Genomic DNA, 19467 nt, shown 5'->3' on the forward strand with positions numbered 1-19467 from the left:
AACCCCTGAGGAACTGGTAGGGACAGAGACCCATCTTTTTTTAAAGCCCCAAAGGAAAGAGAGAAAGAAGATTTGTGTGAGACGCTCTCTTTGTGTTTTCTTTCCCGAGTCTCCCAAGCAGAATTTTATGAATCAAATTTGGATTTGAAAGTTTACCTTGGGACTTCCCTGGTAGCGCAGTGGTTAAGAGTTCTCCTGCCAATGCAGGGGACGTGGGTTCGAGCCCTGGTCCAGGAAGATCCCACATGCCACGGAGCAACTAAGCCCGTCCGCCATGACTACTGAGCCTCTGCTCTAGAGCCCGCGAGCCACAACTACTGAGCCCTTGCTTCGCAACTACTGAAGCCCGTGTGCCCAAAGCCCATGCTCCGCAACAAGAGAAGCCTGTGTGTGGCAACGAAGGGTAGCCCCGCTTGCTGCAACTAGAGAAAGCCTGCGTGCAGCAACAAAGACCTAACGCAGCCAAAAAAAGAGAAAAAGTTTACCTTGGTTTACTTGATTTCTCCTCTCCTCCCCCTGAAGAATGGAGTTTACATTTGCAAAGGGTGGTAAAGAATGAAGAGGCGGAAAATGTGACACAGACGGTTGTGGCCTGCAGTCTTCAATATTTGCTCTCTGGCTCTTTACAGAAGTTTGCAGACCCCTGATCTACATACTCAGGTTTTGTTTGCAGAGTAGAATGATGACTTAGGGCAGGGGTCCTCAAACCCAAGCGTGTAGCAGAGTCACCTGGAGCTCTGGTTAAAATGCAGATTGTGGGGCTTCCCTGGTGGCGCAGTGGTTGAGAGTCCGCCTGCCGACGCAGGAGACATGGGTTCGTGCCCCAGTCCAGGAAGATCCCACATGCCGCGGAGCGGCTGGGCCCGTGAGCCATGGCCGCTGAGCCTACGCATCCGGAGCCTGTGCTCCACAACGGGAGAGGCCACAACAGTGAGAGGCCCACGTACCGCAAAAAAAAAAAAAAAAAAGAGTGATGGAGTCACTAGGCTCGATCGAATCAGATCAAATAGAATAGAATATTTAAAATGCAGATTGTGGCCCCTCCCAGGGTTTCTGATTCAGTTGGTCTGCGGGAGAATTTGCGTTTCTAAGGAGTTCCCAGGTGACGACATGCTGCTGGTCCAGGGACCACACTTTGAAAACCAGTGCCTCAGGCATTCACCAAGGGCAGTCATCCTGTGGTCAGAACATAGTTAAATAAATAACGTAATCTCTTAAGGGTTTCTCAGATATGCCCATCTGAACCAGTCAGTAGGGTATTTTTTTGCGGGATGTTGAAGAAAGATGCAGAAACGCTGGGTAGCAGCCTTATCCCCACACACTATTTCTAATCAGTAACGGATAATTGTCTTCGCTGTCCGTGTTCCTTGATCGCTGATGTCAGTGCTCTGTGTTTGTCCAAAGACGTGTTAAATCTGGAGGTTTGGTGGTGTTAGTGTAGTACACAGACCGCCCTTGGGCATTTACCATCTGTTCTTGGAAAAGGATGACTTTTTTACTAGCTGTGTGTCTTGGGCACGTTACATTGACTGCTCTGGAATTTCTTTACCGGAAATATAGAGATAATAGAAGAATCTGTGATGTGGGGTTGTTGTGAGGATGAATACTTGTAAGGAGCTTAGAATAGTGTCTGCGCGTGCGAAGTACTATGTACGTGTTTATCAGACACACTTACGTACACTTTTGCATGTTGGGGTCCCCGAGAGGTGGCCTGGGGCAGCACCGAACAGCACAGGTGAGAAAGAGAAACGGGCCCACGACCACAGCATCAGAAAATAACATGTTGCGTCCTGTTTGGACGCTCTTGTTAAGCTTATAAATTGCTTCTCTCCAGGTAAAACTGGTCAGCATCGACGCGGCAGAAATAGCAGATGGCAACCCCTCTTTGGTTCTTGGGCTGATTTGGAACATCATCCTCTTCTTCCAGGTAAAATCATTTCTTTCCTATAACACATGGTAATGATCTCCAGCAACACAAAGAGTGGAGCTGGATGGAGGGAGACAGTGAGATTTCGTTTCTAACAGATTTTGACTTTTCTGTTTCCTGGGAAAGAGCTAGAAGAACCTGATTGCTAAAGGTTTTGAATTCCTGTGATTCTAAAAGTGATGTGAGCTCTGTTCTCCTCTTGGTACTTGAAGAGTTACATATTCACTTCGAAAAGTAATTTTGTTCTAAAGTGTCACAACAGCTGGGGGATACTTCCAACCAAAAATTGAACTTGGGAGAGTTACTTTCCTAAAATGACTTGTGTTCATCAGAGACGGTTAAAGAGCCTGTACAAAGATAGCTCTAGGAAGAGGTGTGTGTGACAGGAAAGACCTTGTTTTTCCATCCTTAGCACCCTCAGTCTCTATCTGGAAATGCAGATTTTATAGAGCAAGGACAGGGTCTGTGGCTGGAGTATGAAGGGGATATTTCAAATTGTGCTCAAGTTCTTTTCCCCGAGTAGGAGGGAGTGAGTTGATGTTTTATCTTCTAAAATCCCCCTCTTTTGAAATAGAAGATAATGGCTCGTGGCTTAATGGGTCTCCCAAGCGTAAAAGTGATCTGCACAGAGGCTTATGCTTACATTTCAGAGAAGAATGAGCTCAAACAAGGCTTGGAGACAATAGTCCTGAACTTATAAAACCAAAGGCTCCCTCTGAGCCTCAGTTTCCACATCTGTGAAATGGTAGCAGTGGTCCAAATATGTGGTGGGCATCAAGAGATGCTACGTGGGAAAGCCCTTTGTCAATTGTACAGTGTCACATACAGGCTTCAGTTACTGATGTCTGTTCTTCAACTCCCTGATAGACTGGAAACGTCCTGAAATGTGTAAAAAGTCCTTAACTCCACTCTGGATCGTCATTCATTTATTTGGTAAATGTCTAGTGAGCTTCTCCCATGTGCCAGGCTCTGAGCATACAAAGTCTTGCTCTCGTGACTTTCTGGTCTCTCAGACAGGTCAGTCCCCTATTATAGAATTCTGTGGTGCAGGCCATGATCAGTATATGAGCAGAGTGCTGTGAAAGCTCCAAGCTGGGGCAACTATCTCAGAGGGGGAAGGGGGGAGGGGAAAACTTCCTGGATAAAGTGACAACAGAGCAGGGTTTTAAAGGATGAGGAGTTCGCTAGACAAGTGCCTCTCAGACTTTATTGTGCATACCAGTCACCTGGTATGGGGGTGGTGTTGAAATGCAGAGTCTGATTTCGTAGGTCTGGGGCGGGGCCTGGGGTTCTGCATTTCTCACAGGCACCCCATGGTAAGAGCACATTTTGAGTAGCCAGGAGTTCAGTGTTGGAAGGGAGGGACATCCAGGCAGCAGGACCTGGGTGAGCACAGGCGGTGGGGCTTGAAACAGCATGATGCACGCTGGGAGCGATGGCCATGAAAGGACGGGGTCCAGGCAGCAGGACCTGGGTGAGCACAGGCGGTGGGGCTTGAAACAGCATGATGCACGCTGGGAGCGATGGCCATGAAAGGACGGGGTAGGGGTAGGTGAAGTCAGGTCAGGAAGACCTCATCTGCAGCCTCTGGCCAGAGCTAAAGAGACTCCAGGAAGAGATGATTTTCCCTGCAAAGCATCACTGCACGCACCACAAGCCACAAGAAACAGCCAGGCCATCATGAGTACTGACCCCTGACCCCTGACACACGACCCTCAGGAAGCGGTTTCTCCCGATCTGGAGAACCAGTTCTGCACAAGCTGGTCCCTCCAGCCGGGGTCCACGAGGGACCGTGCTGGGTCTGCCTCCGGGATCTGAAACGCCGTTTTCCTTCCAGATTAAAGAACTCACCGGCAACCTCAGCAGAAATTCTCCATCTTCCAGCCTGTCACCCGGCTCGGGGGGCACAGACTCAGACTCCTCCTTCCCACCCACGCCCACTGCAGAGAGGAGTGCGGTGATATCGGTGAAAGACCAGAGGAGGGCCATCAGGACACTGTTGACATGGGTGCAGAGGAAAACAAGGAAGTAAGCCACACGCCCTGTGCCCCAGCCCCCCGTGCTCTGCCAGGCAGGGGGAGGAGGGCTAAGAAAAAGGGCATCACCATGTACTCAGTTATGTGCCCGGCGCTTCCCGTAGACTCTCAGAAAAGGCATCCTGTCAGTTTCTGTTTCTGCGCACAAAACTGTACTCACCCCGTGTTTGGTTTGCAGAAAGCTGATGATAGAATAGAAATCCCAGGGGCCTTCAACACTTTAAATCCCAATGTGGGGATGGCCCTTGGATCCTAATAACATGGACATTTATTATTAAGCTTCTGGGTATCTTTCAGAGTCTGTACCTACTTAAAAACGAGGAACAATAAAGGCTGCAACCTGTCAGAGTCAGGTCTGGCCCTTCCAAAACTGAGACAGGTGAACTGGAACCAAGTTCCTGGCCTTCTGTTTAACCCCTTCCGGACTGGGGAGAGCCTGGTGAATCTCTCACCTTTCTAAGCTGCATCTGTAAGATGGTGACTTACCATTCACCCCCTTATGGGAGAGTTGGGGTTAAATGAAATAAACCCTGTGAAAGCACCTTGCAGAGTACCAGCACTTAGTATGTGCTCAGCAGCGGACCCTGGCTCCCCAGTGTATGGAAATAAAAGATGAGAGAGAAGTTGGGTCTTTGGGGTTTTGATTAAGGGGTTAAGCGTGATAGAGTTGATTAATGTGAGCAACCAGTAAATGGTGTTTTCAAATAAATTTATTTTATTTATTTTAAAATTTATTTTAAAATAAATCAAGTGAGCTCATTGCCAGGAGTTAGGGTGGCTGTAACAGAGAGGAAGGGCCTTTGCAGGGAGTAGAACATCTGTACCGCCATTGCGGCACCGGTCACAGGAATGGGTGCTTGTGACAAAGTGTCATGGCGCTTATACCATCCCCTCGACACTGAAGCCAGTGAAATCCTAATTCGGTCTGTGGTCTTAATAGCCCTGTACCCACGTCGGTGTCCCGGTTCTGATAACACACGCCGGTAACGTAGGATGCTGCCGTTGAAAGAAGCTGGGTGAAGGGTCTACAGGGGCCCTTTGTACTGCTGTTGCAACTTCTTATGAATCTCAAATGATAAATAACAGCATTTTTTTTTTTTTTTTTTTTTTTTGCGGTACGCGGGCCTCTCACTGTTGTGGCCTCTCCCGTTGCGGAGCAACAGGCTCTGGACGCGCAGGCTCAGCGGCCATGGCTCACAGGCCCAGCCGCTCCGCGGCATGTGGAATCTTCCCAGACCGGGGCACGAACCCGTGTCCCCTGCATTGGCAGGCGGACTCTCAACCACTGCGCCACCACGGAAGCCCCAGGATTTTTTTTTAAAGAGAGTTCAGGGATCACAGTTGAGAGACTGACGGGGGCGGATATGGTCTCAAGGGATGGAGTCCAAAGGAAATGAGTGCCTGGCAGGATTATCTATCTTTGTCACTTTTAATGTTCTGATTTTATTTATATTAATCATGACGTTAGCTGTCCCTTAGTGAGTGGCTTTCACGTGCCATCTGCATTGCACGTTAGATTGTCCACGTGACGTGGCCATTTTGGGGGATCCAACCTAATACTTGCCCATGACAGCTGCCCTGTTTTATGAATGAGTTTGAGGCTTAGAAGGTGTGTGACTCCAGGCCACAGCACTGGAAGCACAGTGGGGCAGCCGGAGTGTGAACTTGTGTCTTTCTGGCTCCATTTTTTTACACAACACATCTATGTTTGCTGCATTTTGAACATCACTGATAAAAGGAACAGTGTATAAAATGACTCCTTTATATATGTGTGTATAAATATGTATATATCTGGGAATTGGGAAACACAGGGTTCTATTCTGTCTCCTCGTGTGATGGACACCTTCCTATCCTGTTTGTCTGGAAATGGAAATACCAACGGTTCAGTGCAGCTCTCCCCATCCTCAGGGCTTGGGGCATCTTGGCCTCCCCAGGTCAGCAGCTCCCAGCCCCGCTCGGAGGCCAGCGAGGCATCCCCGAGGCTGCTTACTGACCTGCGCTGAGGCGGCTCCTTTTCCTCAGGTATGGCGTGGCGGTGCAGGACTTTGCAGGCAGCTGGAGAAGCGGGCTGGCTTTCCTGGCAGTGATCAAGGCCATCGACCCTAGCCTGGTCGACATGAAGCAGGCGCTAGAAGACTCCATGCGGGAAAATCTAGAGAAGGCTTTCAGCATCGCTCACGACGCCCTTCACATCCCCAGGCTCCTGGAGCCAGAAGGTAGATGTGGTTCTCTCTCTTTCTCTTTCTTTGTAATATACATATATATATATATATATATATATTTTTTACATATGTAACATCTGCTGTCCAACCTGGAGAATACAGAAATATCTAATGAAGTCAGTTTTATATCTCCTGTATTCCTGCCACTGAGATCATTTTCCCAGTATTTTTCCTTACATCTAATTACAATTTTTTTACCTAATTGGGATCATTCAGTGTATGTATGGTTTTGTATCCTACTTTTTTTAAACCTAATGTTATAATTGTGACATAAGTATGCTGATAGGAGGTCCTCATTACATATTTTTATTGGCCGCATAATGGTCCATTCAGTGGGTGCACCAAAATTTACTTAGCTCTTTACTACCGGTGGACATCGAGGTTGTTTCAGAATAGTCATGTTTATATATAACGCTGCAATGAACATCTTATTGGTTAAAGCTCAGTGTGCATCTCAGATTATTTCCTCCAGGACCAGGTCCCAACAGCGGAATGAATGACACAGCTAGAAAGTACACACCTTTTTAGGGCACTTGGTTATCTCTGTCAAATCGCCTTCCATGTGGATTAGGCTAACTTAGGACTACCTCTGGCAGTGAGTGAGGGTCCCAGCTCAACAGACTCGCTGATGGGGCAGGCAGTGAGCTGGCTGCTGGCAGGGGGGGACTAAGACAGTAGGGAACAACAGAATCTTGGGTGCAAGGAGAGCTGGAGTCTTCATTCCACCTTCTCTGCTCATCAGCCACGTGTGAGCCTTCACTCAAATCATTCCCCTTCTCTGGGCCTAGACTTCCTGAAGTGTACAATAAAGAGAAAATACCTCCCTGGTCTGTGGGATCCTTCGCCATCAAGCATCCCAAGATCCCATGTAAAAACCACGTGTTCTTGTTGGTGGGAATGTAAATTGGTGCAGCTCTTATGGAAAACTGTATGGAGGTTCCTCAAAAAATTAAAAATAGACAATCATGTGATCCAGCAAACTCTCTAGTGAATATATATCCAAAGGAAATGAAATTTAAAAAAACAACAAAAATAAACCAACCACCTCAGGAATTCCCTGGCAGTCTAGTGGTTAAGACTCAGGGCTTTCACTGCTGTGGGCCTGAGTTTGATCCCTGGTCAGGGAACTAAGATCCCGCAAGGCACACTGCATGACCAAAAACCCCGCAAAACAAACAAAACAAAAACAAAGGAAATGAAATTGCAATCTTGGAGAAATATCTGCACACCAGTGTTCACTGCAGCATTATTCACAATAGGCAAAGCATAGTAACAACCGACACGTCCATCAGTGGATGAAGAGATAAAGAAAATGCTGTGTGTATGTACGATGGAATATTATTCAGCCATGAAAAAGAAAGAACTCCTGCCATTTACCACAGCACAAATGAACCTGGAGGACATTATGCTGAGTGAAGTAAGCCAGGCACAGAAAGACAAATACTACATGATCTCACTTATACGTGGAATCTGAAAAAGCCAAACTCATAGAACCAGAGAGTATAAGGGTGGTTACCAGGGGCTGGGGTTGGGGGTGGGGTGGGAAAAGTAGGGAAATGTACAAACTTTCAGTTATAAGATGAATAAGTTCTGGGGAGTCTAACATACAGTATGGTGACTATAGCTAATAGTACCGTATTGTGTACTAGAAATTTGCTAAGAGGGTAGATCTTAAGGTTTCTCAGCACACCAAAAAAACCCAAAAAACAAAAAAGGTAACTCTGTGAGGTGATGGATGTGTGAATTAACTTGCTTGTGGGAATTATTTCACGATGTATATGTATGTCAAACCATCATGCTGTACACTTTAAATAGATACAATTTTCATTTGTCAATTATACCTCAATAAAGCTGGAAAACAATTTTTTAATTAAAAATGGTTTAAATCAATAAAATAAAAACTGTGTTTTGCGTGTCCTTCTAACTCCTGTGTCTCTCTTAACAGACATCATGGTTGACACGCCAGATGAGCAGTCCATCGTGACTTACGTGGCTCAGTTTCTAGAACATTTCCCGGAGTTGGAAGCCGTATGTCTGTTTTCCTTACCTATAATTCAGAAACCATACACTTCCATCAGCTGGCCATCCCATGGAGCTCGGGGCTCGAGCTGTGTTGTTCTGTGTGACAGCTGTAAGGATCAAAACTCGATCTCAAGTGCTTTGCCGCTTACTCATTTCAAAATCATAGATAACGTGTATGACATTTAAAAGCAGAGTGGGAAGCTAGGCACACCTCTTACAGACCTCTTCCCATCCCAAACTTTATTAAGATTAGAAGAGATGCCCACCTGTAATATGAATCAGCCACTTGATTTTCTAGATGCCAGGTGGAACCTTTCAGCAGTCTACCAGATTTTATCAGAATGTGAGAAATTCTCATAGACAATGACCATTCAAAAGCATGCCTTTTTATTTTCAGAATCTGAGTAGACTTGCTGACAGAGTGTTTGGAGCAGAATCAGACCTTTTAGAAGTTGTCATGGCTCTGTTGAACCTCCAGCCAACCCGTGCATAAGCCCAAGATGATAATAACAATGATCACAAGGATAACAACAGTCCTTTATTGAATGTATTGGAAATCTGCTGAACACCTACTGCTGGCTCAGGGGAACTTAGCGATAAGCAAGATGGATGAGGTCCCTGACCTTTTGTAGCTTTGTTCTAATAGAGGAAACAGTTGACAAGTCCGCAAACATGTCATCATTTCAGGTAGTTAGACGTACTAGACAGAAAAGAAAAAAGCATGAAGAGCTAATACTTGCAGGGATAATGGGCCGCTCTTTTAGCTGGAGGCTTGTCAGGTAACCATCCCTTGTGTCTCTGGGCTGACTGCCACCTCTGCGATTCCACTTGACTTGGTATCATTATTTTCACTTTGTAGAAGAGAAAACAGATACTCTCAGAGGCTTAAAGAGCTCTCCAGGGTTGCCCAGCTACCAAGTGCAGAGCTGGGGTTTGATCCCAGTTCTCTGTGGTTGCAAAGTTCAGGCTTTTAGATTCCTTACAACATAGGCTGAAACCGAGACCCCATTTTGCATAGCTCAGAAGAGCCAGACTGGGTCTTCCCCAGGATGTGGCTCTCATTCCAGTCCCTACCTATGTGTGTGTTTCCCGTCTGTTTCTGGCCCACAGATCACTTTCCAGGGCACTTTAGAAGCAGGAATTCCAGGGCTGGAATGTCAGTTCTTCCACTTGAAGCTGTGTGACCTTGAGCCGCTTTCGTAACCTCTCTGATACATGTCCGTATGAGATGCCATCTGTAAAATGGAAAGATGACCCACGTTTCAGAGTTACGTGAAGAATAAATAGATACAGAAAGTACTTACTCCTGTGCGTGGCACAGCAGTTGATGCCCAGAAAATGGTGGTGATATTATTTTGCCATTTAATCTTCATAGGCCATTACTGAATTCTGAAATACTAGGCACCAGGGCTTTTATTAGCCCTGAGCTCTTAAGCTGTAGGCAGAGTTTAAAATTAACTAAAATTTATGATATTTGTGTGAGTCAAGGTCACGGCCGGGATTCAGCAGATCTGACACTTGGATCTCCCCAGTGCTGGGGTCAGAGACTAGGGCTGGGGCAAGAGAGTTTCAACAAGATATGATACCTGGGGTAGGTCATCTTGACTCATGGAACACAGTGCATCACCACAGAACAGTCCATTTACATCCCCAGGGGAATAAGATGAGCCATCCCAGCTAATCTAGACTCCCATCAAACCGCTGTTTTTTTTAAGCTTAACAATTCAGCTGAGTTTAGTACATTTCAGTAAACATTCATTAAGCCCTGACCGCATACCAGACACTGTGCCTGGCTTTATGGCCCGACATATGGCTTATTTGGGTAAACATACCATATGCACTTGCAAAGAATGTGTCTTGTGCAGTGAAAGTGTTGGCAGTCTTTAAATATCAATTAGGTTGAGTTGGTTAATATGCTGTTCTAATATCCTGTGGACAGACTGACTCTTTTTTTTGCTTTTCCTATCAATGAGTGTGAGGGAGAAAAGTTAAAAATCTCTGACTTACGATTGTGGATTGGTTGCGCTTCTTACTTCTGTCAGCTTTCGCTTTATGTATGTGGAAGCTCTGCCACACATGTATACACAGTTAGGACTGTTGTCTCTTCCTGACGACATCATCATTTTATTTTTATTTTATTTTGTCTTGGAGTGTGCTTGGTCTGACAGGAATATAGCCATACCAACTTTCTTATGATTAGTGTTTGTGTGATACATCTTTTTCCATCTTTCTCCTTCCAGAGTATGCTTATGTTTAAAGCACGTCCCTTGCAAATAGTATAGAGTTGGGTCTTGTTTTTCATCCATTCTGACAAGAATTAGTGTGTCATTTTATTAGTGTATTTTTTTACCATTTACTTCACGTAATCTGCCATCTTGATTGTTGTTTTTGATTGGTCCTATCTGTTCTATGTTCCTTTGTCCTTCCTTTCTAACTTTTTTTCTGATTATTCAATTACTTTTTTGGTTTCCATTTTATCTCCTCTGTTGGCTTTAAAACAACATCTCCTTGTTTTATCTTTTTAGTAGTTTTCAAACTAGGGGTTGTAATATTCATCTTGAACATAACTCAGTCTGCTTTGGATTACTATAATACAACATGAAATAAAATGCATATTTATATATTTTTATATATGCAACTATGTCATTCCACTCACCTCTTCTCCATTCCTTTGTGCTGTTATTGCCACTGACTTTCTTCTGCATATGTTTTAATCCTCAATGCTTTGTTATTATTTGTGCTTTAAACAGGAGACTTTTTAAGAAAACTTTTTAAATAGTCTTTTATATTGGCCATACATTTACCATCTCAGGTACTTTTCATTCCCCCCTTCAGCTCCAGGCTTTCATCTGTGATCCTTTCCTTCAGCCTGAAGAAAAACCTTTGTATTTCTGGTAGTATAGGTTAAGCAGTTATTTTAGACTCTTTATTTACTAGTTCTAACCCCCAGTTATCTTTGGGTCTACTTCTAATGACTATTGTTTCTCCTGATTATGGGTCTCTTCTCTTGCTTATTTGTGACTTAAATTTTTTTATTTTATGCCAAATCTGGTGTATAAAGGAGCAGTACAGTTGAGGTAGATGACATTTTTCCCCCAGAGAATATAGCCCTTTCCCAAACAAGGACCTATAATGAGGAGCTGATCATTTTGACCTTCTCAGGAGCTGATAAAGGCTCTGTTGAAGTTTTATTTAATTTCAGCCCTCCAGTTTCAAGTAATTGTATAATGAGGTCAGTCCACCCTCCCTACCAGTGCATTGGGAGCCAGGCTCTGCAGTACCACCAAGATTGCTCTCTGCTTTTCAGCCCTGCTCTCAGCTGCTGCATCTTTTTGTTTCTAACTGAAGTGTAGTTGATTTACAATGTTATGTTAGTTTCTGGAGTACAGCAGAGTGATCCAGTTACGTACATAGATTCTTTTTCATATTCTTTGCCATTATGGATTATTACAAGATATTGAATATAGTTCCTTGTGCTATACAATAAGTCCTTGTTGGTTGTCTATTTTATATATAGTAGTGTGTATATATTTACCTCAAACTCCTAATATATCCCTCCCTTGCCTTTCCCCTTTGGTAACCATAAGTTTGTTTTCTGTGTCTGTGGGTCTGTTTCTGTTTTGTAAATAAGCTCATTTGTATCATATTTTAGATTCCATGTATAAATGATATCATATGATATTTGTCTTTGTCTATCTGCCTTACTTCACTTAGTACGATAATCTCTATGTCCATGCGTGTTGTGGTCAGTGGCGTTGTTTCATTCTGTTTTATGGCTGAGTAATATTCCATTTTGTGTGTGTGTGTGTGTGTGTGTGTATACACCACATCTTCTTTATCCATTCCTCTGTTGGTGGACACTTAGGTTGCTTCCATGTCTTGGCTATTGTGAATAATTCAGCTGCATCTTACTTAGCAGAAGTCTCTGTGTGGGAGAATTAGTATATGAAGAGAACTAGTGTTGTGTTTGGGCCCCTTCTAGATTCAATCTCACAATCTCACAGCCCACACAATCAATAAATATTTAGCTGATCTTTCCTCATCTCTGTCCATACCCAGACCAGGCAGTGGCCCACAGGTATGAACTCGTGGACAATCTCTGCTCACTTAGGAAAGGCTCATCCTTCTCCAGAGTTCAGTTCATTGATATGTCTTTGCAGCCATAGCTTTAAAAAAAAACACATTCTTTTAAACTTTGGGGTTCTCACATTTCAGCAGGAACAGTAGTCATTTGCCAGTCTACCTCTGCATCAGAACACTTCCATTCCTTCTGAAGTGCTTTTTCCACTTTGGTGTTTGTGTTTTGAGAGGGGACGCCGCGTGACACTTAGACGCTCTGCTGATTTCACGTTGCCCTGTATTTCTTGGCAGGAGGATTTTGCGGATTCCGACAAAGAAGCCCCTATTGAATCCACCTTCGTTCGCATCAGAGAAACCCCTTCTGAACAAGAGAGCACCGTCTTCCTTCTGACTGAGAACGGGGAGCGTGCCTACACCGTCAACCACGAAACGAGCCACCCGCCACCCTCCAAAGTCTTCGTCTGTGACAAGCCTGAGGGCGTGAAGGAGCCCTGCGTTACCAGCCAGGAGCTGGCAGACAGCTGCTCTGAGTTCACGCACGAGATCATTGACCAGGTTCTCCAAGGGGTCCCCGGGAAGATCAACAGCACCGGCGAGCTGGCTCCAGAATCTTCCATCTTATCATCCAGAAAGGACAGCCAGAGGTCCACCTCTCTGCCAATCAAGAAAACTGTGCACTTTGAGGCTGACACCTACAAGGAGGCCTCCTGCAGTAGGGACCCTTTCTACAGTCCAGACCTTCACTTCGAAGGAAGCCCAAGAGAGACCAAGGAGTTGTCCAAGCAGGACGGACAGGTCTGGGCGGCTGAGGTTGCCGAGGAAACACCGAAACAGGAGGCCCTGGAGATCCTGGAAGCAGCCTCCAGTGAGGCCCCCAGTGACGTGTCTTCAGTGGACGGTAAGGTCAGTCATCCTCCGACTTCCCAGACCTCTCCCTCCTGGAATGGGGCGTCGGAGAGGGCAGCTGGCCCAGGGGAAGAGGGCCGTTCCCCGTCATCCCTGGGAGAGGATACCGTTGTGGCCGATTCCATGGAGATCGAGGTTAAGCTGCTGACTGTCGAAGCTGTGGATAAGGAAGACCCTTTCGAAGGCATACCATTAAAAGCCTCGAAATTCAGCAGCAACCTCGTAGGTTTTCCCTCCACCAGCCAGGCTTTCCACGAGGTTCCTTCGCCTCATGAGAAAAAACCTGCCGAGGAAGAGGTGTCCGAGGACCATGCTGAGAAGTTGCGTAAAAGGAGAGGTAAATCTGCCCACAGGAAGACAGATTTGGATGAGCCCCCCGTGAAGCCCAACCAGCAGGAACCTCACAAGGACCCTGGACCTGAAGACCGAGGCTCTTTGGAGGCACCGGTGGATAAAAAGCCAGAAGTGTGTGAAAAGGCCAAGCACAAGTCCCCCCGGCGCCGTCGGGGTGAGGAGGAAGGGGAAACCGAGGGCCCACGGGGCCTTGGGGGAGAGTTGCCTTCCAGTCCAGCCAACAGCAGCCGCAGCTTGGAGACCCTCCGCAGCCCCAGCGACGAGGGCCTGGATTTCGAGCCGTCTCCACCGCCCTCCAGGATCTCCATCATCCCCCACGACCTTTTCTACTACCCGCATTATGAGGTCCCCCTGGCTGCGGTTTTGGAGGCTTACGCAGAAGGCGTGGAGGATTTGAAAAACGAAGAAGTGGACCTCGAAGAGCCAGAGGGGTATCTGCCGGACGCGGGGGCTGGGGAGGCCAAGGCCTCCCAGAGTAGCTGCAGCTTCGCCGGGCGGGGCAAGGGCCACCCCCAGGCCAGCGTCGCAGAGGATGCCAGCCCAGCCTCGGAACCCAGCCCCCCGTCCCCACAGGAGGACCACCTGCCAAGTGAGGGCGCAGAGAGTGTCCCCGTGCAGGGCCACCAGGTACTTGACTGCGGGGGCGGGAACGCCGAGTGGGGAATTCTGTGCTTCTCCTCAGCTCGGCTTCTTCCTCCATAAAACAGAGAGAGGCAGTTTCCCTCGCAGGCATCCCAGGTCCAGAATTTAAGGAGACGCTCACTCAGGCTCAGGCAAGGTCAGGGTTAGCACCCGAGAGGAACACTTGTCGTCAGTTTTGCACCCTGGGTGTCTCGCTGGCCTCCCCTAGTCTGGGCCCTGCCCGCAGGCTGCCCAGGAGATCAGATGAGGCCATGCTTGCGGTGCTTGAGGGTCCAGCTTAGCAGTAGCAGAAATCATTTTAAGTAGCAATCGCGGCTCTACCTAGCATGCACTTAGTGAACTTTACCCCCAACCCCGTGGCAGCCTGAGAAAACCAAGCCAGACCTCACCCTGGACTCCAGCCTTGATTTTTAAAGGCCTTTTACTTGTTGAGCGCTATTGTTCGGCTCATGTGGTTAGAAGTGGGTTGTGTAAACAGGGCAAGGCGGACGCGCACTTCTGAGCCGGGGCAGCTGGGCACGTGCTCCTCTGCCACCTCGTGTCTCCACGTCATCTGGCCCAGCAGCTTCAGAGGGGCCCCCCCCAGAGTGATCAGTGAGAGGGTGTGGGGAGCCCTGACTGCATGTCCCTCTGGGTCCCCCTCCCCGCCCTCCCCTCCGGACAAGCCCACCTCCTCCCTGCCTCCCAGCCTGCCTGTGGGCTTTGCTGGAGCTGGTCCCCCCATCCGGACGCCCTTCCCCACACTTGGCTTGGCGTGCACTTACTCATCTTCAAAGCCCATTGCCAACAGCATCCCCTCCCGGGAGCCTGCCCAGCCCCTCTCCAGGCAGAGCAGTCACTCTCCCATTTATAGTGATAACATTCTCGATGGTTCTCTGGTGGACTGCTGCAGCTTTCGTGGGTTGTGATTTTCTCTCCTGGGAGAGAGTGAGCGTTTGTGTATTAATCTCTGGGCTCCAGAGGTCAGCCTGACAGGAAACAAGGTGCATTGCGTGACAGTTTGGGGTATCCGGTGAGGGCAGGTAAATTAAACCCTGAGGTGCTGGAAAGTCAGGACAGGACCCAGCGGAGGCCCAAAGGTGCTTGCCCTGGGGAGGCTGCAGGAGAAGGGGAATCTGAGTCGCCTTAAAAGGCATTTAGGATTTAGATGGGCCAGAAGTGGTAGCATCATTTATGGGTCTGCCCGCTCCAGGCAGTGGGGAGTAGCTGCCCGAGTACCGGGGGGCCTCAGAGTTCTCTGGCACTAACAGTCCAGAAGCCACGTGTGGCCGGACCTATCCTTTGGTGCCGAGCACCCATTCTCGGTCCGTCTTCGGCTGGAGAAGAGGGCTGGGTGGCTCCATGGGTGCGAGAGACCTGCCTGCCACCTTCCCCTTCTGCCCAGGGGCAAGGAACCTCGTCCTGTCCCCTGCCCCTAGCCCTCTGTCTGCTGTCTGTCAGAGCAGGCTTGTCCTGTGGGAGACCAGAAGATCCGGCGGGTTGAGAAATGCCCCTCAGTGACATCAGGTCTCGGGGTCCCCAGGTTGGGGGATGACAACAGCAACTGGGGTGATTCTCTGGATTCTTACAGGCCAAAAAGCTCTTTTAGAACAAAAGAAAGGGGACTGGGATTGGGGAGAGCCTGAGTTGCCTTTCTGCCCCTCTGGGTGACTTAGAATGGCCAATGAGCGCCTAAGTTCCCCTCCCCCAGTGATGGAGTGTGGCCTGTGGGCACGCAGATGAGGCATCCGAAGACGAGCAGGTGCCCATGGCTCCCAAGCGCACCTTGCCATTGGCTCCCGAGTGTAGCCCCACCCTTGATCCCTGTCAGTGAGCAGGGGCGGGGGAGGGGAAGGGGTGCAGCCCAGGATGACTTGCCTCCTGACAGAGAGGATGACAGGGGGTGGAGCATTTCTCCGATACCTGTCCCTTCCTTAAAAAGAAAAGCGAAAACTATCTTCTAACTGGACTAGAAAATGGCAAGTTCTACTTCCAGTCTTTAAGAAAGTCAGTCCTCTCCTCACCTCACCTTTCAGAAAAGGTAGCATTTGCTCATTGATAACGGAGGAGCAGCTGGCCTTTCAGATCGCTGAGAGCGGTTTTCGTGTCTGCAAGGAGCTTTGTTCTCCTGGGCTGCACTGGCGGCCACTCTGATCCTCTTATTGGGACACCAGTTGAGCAGGTTTTTCCAGCCCCTGTGAGAATTCTTGAGAGGTGCTGCCAGCAATTCTCACGCTTCTCGATTCACGTGGGAGCATCGCTGGTGGGTTTCAGAGTGCCTGGGGGGGGGGGGCGGGTGGAGGTCAAAGATTCCTTATCATATAAATGCTACAAAGGTGGCACAGCCATACACCTTCGGCCAAAAGCACGGTGAAGATTCATCTCTCCAAACACAGGAGCCACCTTCACACCCCTTGGCCCACCTGGCCTCTAGGATTTGTTCCTCTGTTTAAGTGGATGGTGGTTGTGTGAAGGGTCCAACCATTGTCCACTGTGAGGGACATCCTTTATAGGAAGCACTGTGGTATAGTGGGAAGAGGCTGATAATCATTATACCCATTTGCCAGACAGGGAAACCAAGGATCAGAGAGATAGTCAGTTGCTCAAGGTCAGATAGCTGACTTAGCCAGGATTGGAAACCAGGTCTTCCTGACTGTAAAACCCATGCTGTTTTCGATCCATCAGTCTGGAGCATTTGGAACTCTGCCCGGGGAGCAGCAGTTCGGGTGGGCTTCTCCTCCATGGTGGGCTGTGCTGGAAGGAACCCATGGAAGAGGCAGGATTGGAAGGGGCGCCCTAGCTGGGCCTCGGAGTCAAGGTGGAGCAGGGCGCTGCCGGGTGGTGTCACGCACTCAACATCTCAGCGTAAAATTCTGATTTGTGTTTGGTTGTCATATCCTTCAGTCCCAGGAGTTTCCAAACTCGGAAAACTTAGCAAACCCATTAGAAGAAAAGGTAATGGAAGAACCGATCAGCAGTAAAAAAAAGGAAAAAAGAAAACACGTGGACCACGTAGAAAGTTCAATATTTATAGCACCCGGAACTGTTCGCTCCTCAGATGACCTGGAAGAAGACACCTGTGACCACAAAGTCCTTTCCAGGTATTTTATTAACAACTTCTCACCCCAGAGCCTGAGCTGGGAAGCTACTCTCTGAACTCATCCCATTTCTGGTTTCTGATTGGATGGGGGACGCAGGGGTGGGGCTGGACAGCAAGGGAAACAGATTCAGGCAAAGTCCTCATTCTTCACACCTGGGCTCCCCCACTGACCTCCCCCCCCATCCCGCCCCCAACCAATATCAGACCTGCCCGTAATCGGCAAAACCAGAAGGACCTGGACTTTGCCTTCTCTCCTCGCTCCACGTAGCTTTGGGTGGAAACTGGCAGTGAGCAGAGAGGTGGCCGAACCGTAGGTAGGGGTGGGGTATGAAAAGTAATAGCCTTGGAGACTCTGCCGGCCGTCTCTGGCCCCTGATAACCTCCGGGCAGTCTAGGTAGAGACCAAACTTAGCCGTTTATAAGCATCTTACAGGATCAGAAGGGAGGCACTGGATATGCGTGGAGGGGACCATTTATCACTGTCGCATGGAAGCTGGACTTTAATATGACCGCTACACCCACGAGTTTGGGTCCAAGGCAGTAAGGGTGGAAACGAGGAAACTAACATGACTGTCTCTGTATCAGGCCCATCCCCATGCAACACCTCTTTCTCCTGTGGAGCAATAAGACAGGGCCACTTTGACCTGCAGTAGGTTAGTATCCCCAACAGCTCCATGAAGTAGGTAGGGTAGGAATGATGATCCATTTCACAGATAAGGAAGACTGATCAGAGATGTAAATATTTGACCAAAGTTGCCAGTTAATCAACCAGGAGCCAGGATGACAGCCCAGGCCTCTGGCTGGGTATCTTTTCGCCTTAGCCCTGAGTGAGCCAGCTTTATTGGAAGATCAGAGAAACACATCAGCCTCAAAGATATAGTCAGAAAATTAGCCTCCTCGTGTATGAAAGGAAAAGAGGTGGTCCACCCAAGAGCTAGGCAGTCAGCAGCACTGTGCACAGCAGGAAGCACTGCAAAGGGTCCGGGTCCCAGGTCTCCGCCCAGCTCTGACTTTAGCTTGCAGAGGACGTCTGGTGAGTCCCAAGACTTCCGGACACTTAGAAAAAGAGACCCTTTCCTGCCCCCAAAATCCTATGGTTTTTAAGAATATGTGGTCTGCTTTCTATTTGAAATTCTTTCTCACTGTTTTCTTTTTTTTTTTTTCTTGTTGACGAGGGCTCAGTGTGTCCCTTTCACCTCATCCTGCTGTTTGTAAACACACTCCACCCCGAGTGGGTCTACTGGATACCATGTCTCATTTCCATCACTAGGTCAGAATCAGAGCTTGCCTGAATCCACATGTGGCGGCCTCAGGATGGGGGCAGCAAGAAGTTCTTGGTGACGCCAATTCAAAACGTGTGTTTATTTTGCAGGACAAGTCACAGTGACTCCAGCATTTACGTTCGACGACATGCTAATAGGTCTTTGGAACCGGTTAGTATGTGAATTTCTTCTTTCATCCGGCCCCTGCTAATCAATTCCTTTCCATCCTTCCTCCTCCCCAGCCCAGAGCTTTGAAATTACTGACTTGCGACAGCTACGCTTTGGGATAGAAGACAAGCAAATTGAAACCTTGTCAGTAGGCATAGTGCAATCAGATGTCCAGTTTGGGCAATAGGGGATGTAAATAAAGTGACGGTTTTAAAGCCCAAAGGCATCTTTGTCATAACAAACGCATCCAAGACCCCACCCCTGCACACACGTCCAGAAAGATCACGTTCAGAGACAGAGGTGCCACGTAAGCAGAGGGTTCGCTTTGTCTTCGCAACCACTGAGCTGTGGATGTGTTGGGACCCAAAGCCCTGGGATCCACAGCTCGCCCTGATTCAGGTTGTTATGGGGGAGGGGAGCCTTCCATCCGCCCGTGGGAATGACGTAGAATACTGTATAGTCATTTTACTTTGGAACTAGATGTTCGCAAGATTGAGAAAATCGTGGCATGCTCGACTTTGTATGTTTAAAATCATTTCATTTTCTGTTTCAGAGATTTCATCTTTACTAATTGGGTTGTGGGGTTTTGTTTGTGAATTTCACTGTAGGATCATTTTAGCCATGTTCAGTTGAGGAACGCAGCAGATCAGGATGACAGAAGAAACCAAATGTTAACCAGGTAGGTGGCAGTAGTCCAAGCTTGGTGGGGCTTAAAAGGATATTTTTTCTTTAATTTTGCAGCCTACCTTCTGGGGGTGGCTATTCTCCA

At 48.0% G+C, this 19467-nt stretch overlaps 1 protein-coding gene across 2 annotated transcripts in view; it reads left to right on the forward strand.

Annotated features, from left to right (window-relative positions):
* Positions 1-19467, forward strand: part of CLMN (calmin) — a 118018-nt gene that overhangs the window by 87901 nt on the left and 10650 nt on the right. For both annotated transcript variants that reach the window (XM_067726627.1, XM_067726638.1), the window contains exons 5-12: positions 1835-1927; positions 3765-3955; positions 5986-6179; positions 8131-8213; positions 12579-14174; positions 17073-17269; positions 18641-18701; positions 19307-19377. In XM_067726627.1, the coding sequence (XP_067582728.1) occupies positions 1835-1927; positions 3765-3955; positions 5986-6179; positions 8131-8213; positions 12579-14174; positions 17073-17269; positions 18641-18701; positions 19307-19377 (2486 nt within the window). The remainder of the gene's footprint in view (positions 1-1834; positions 1928-3764; positions 3956-5985; positions 6180-8130; positions 8214-12578; positions 14175-17072; positions 17270-18640; positions 18702-19306; positions 19378-19467) is intronic.

Source organism: Pseudorca crassidens, chromosome 1 (genome assembly GCF_039906515.1).
Source record: "Pseudorca crassidens isolate mPseCra1 chromosome 1, mPseCra1.hap1, whole genome shotgun sequence".
Taxonomy (NCBI): domain Eukaryota; kingdom Metazoa; phylum Chordata; class Mammalia; order Artiodactyla; family Delphinidae; genus Pseudorca; species Pseudorca crassidens.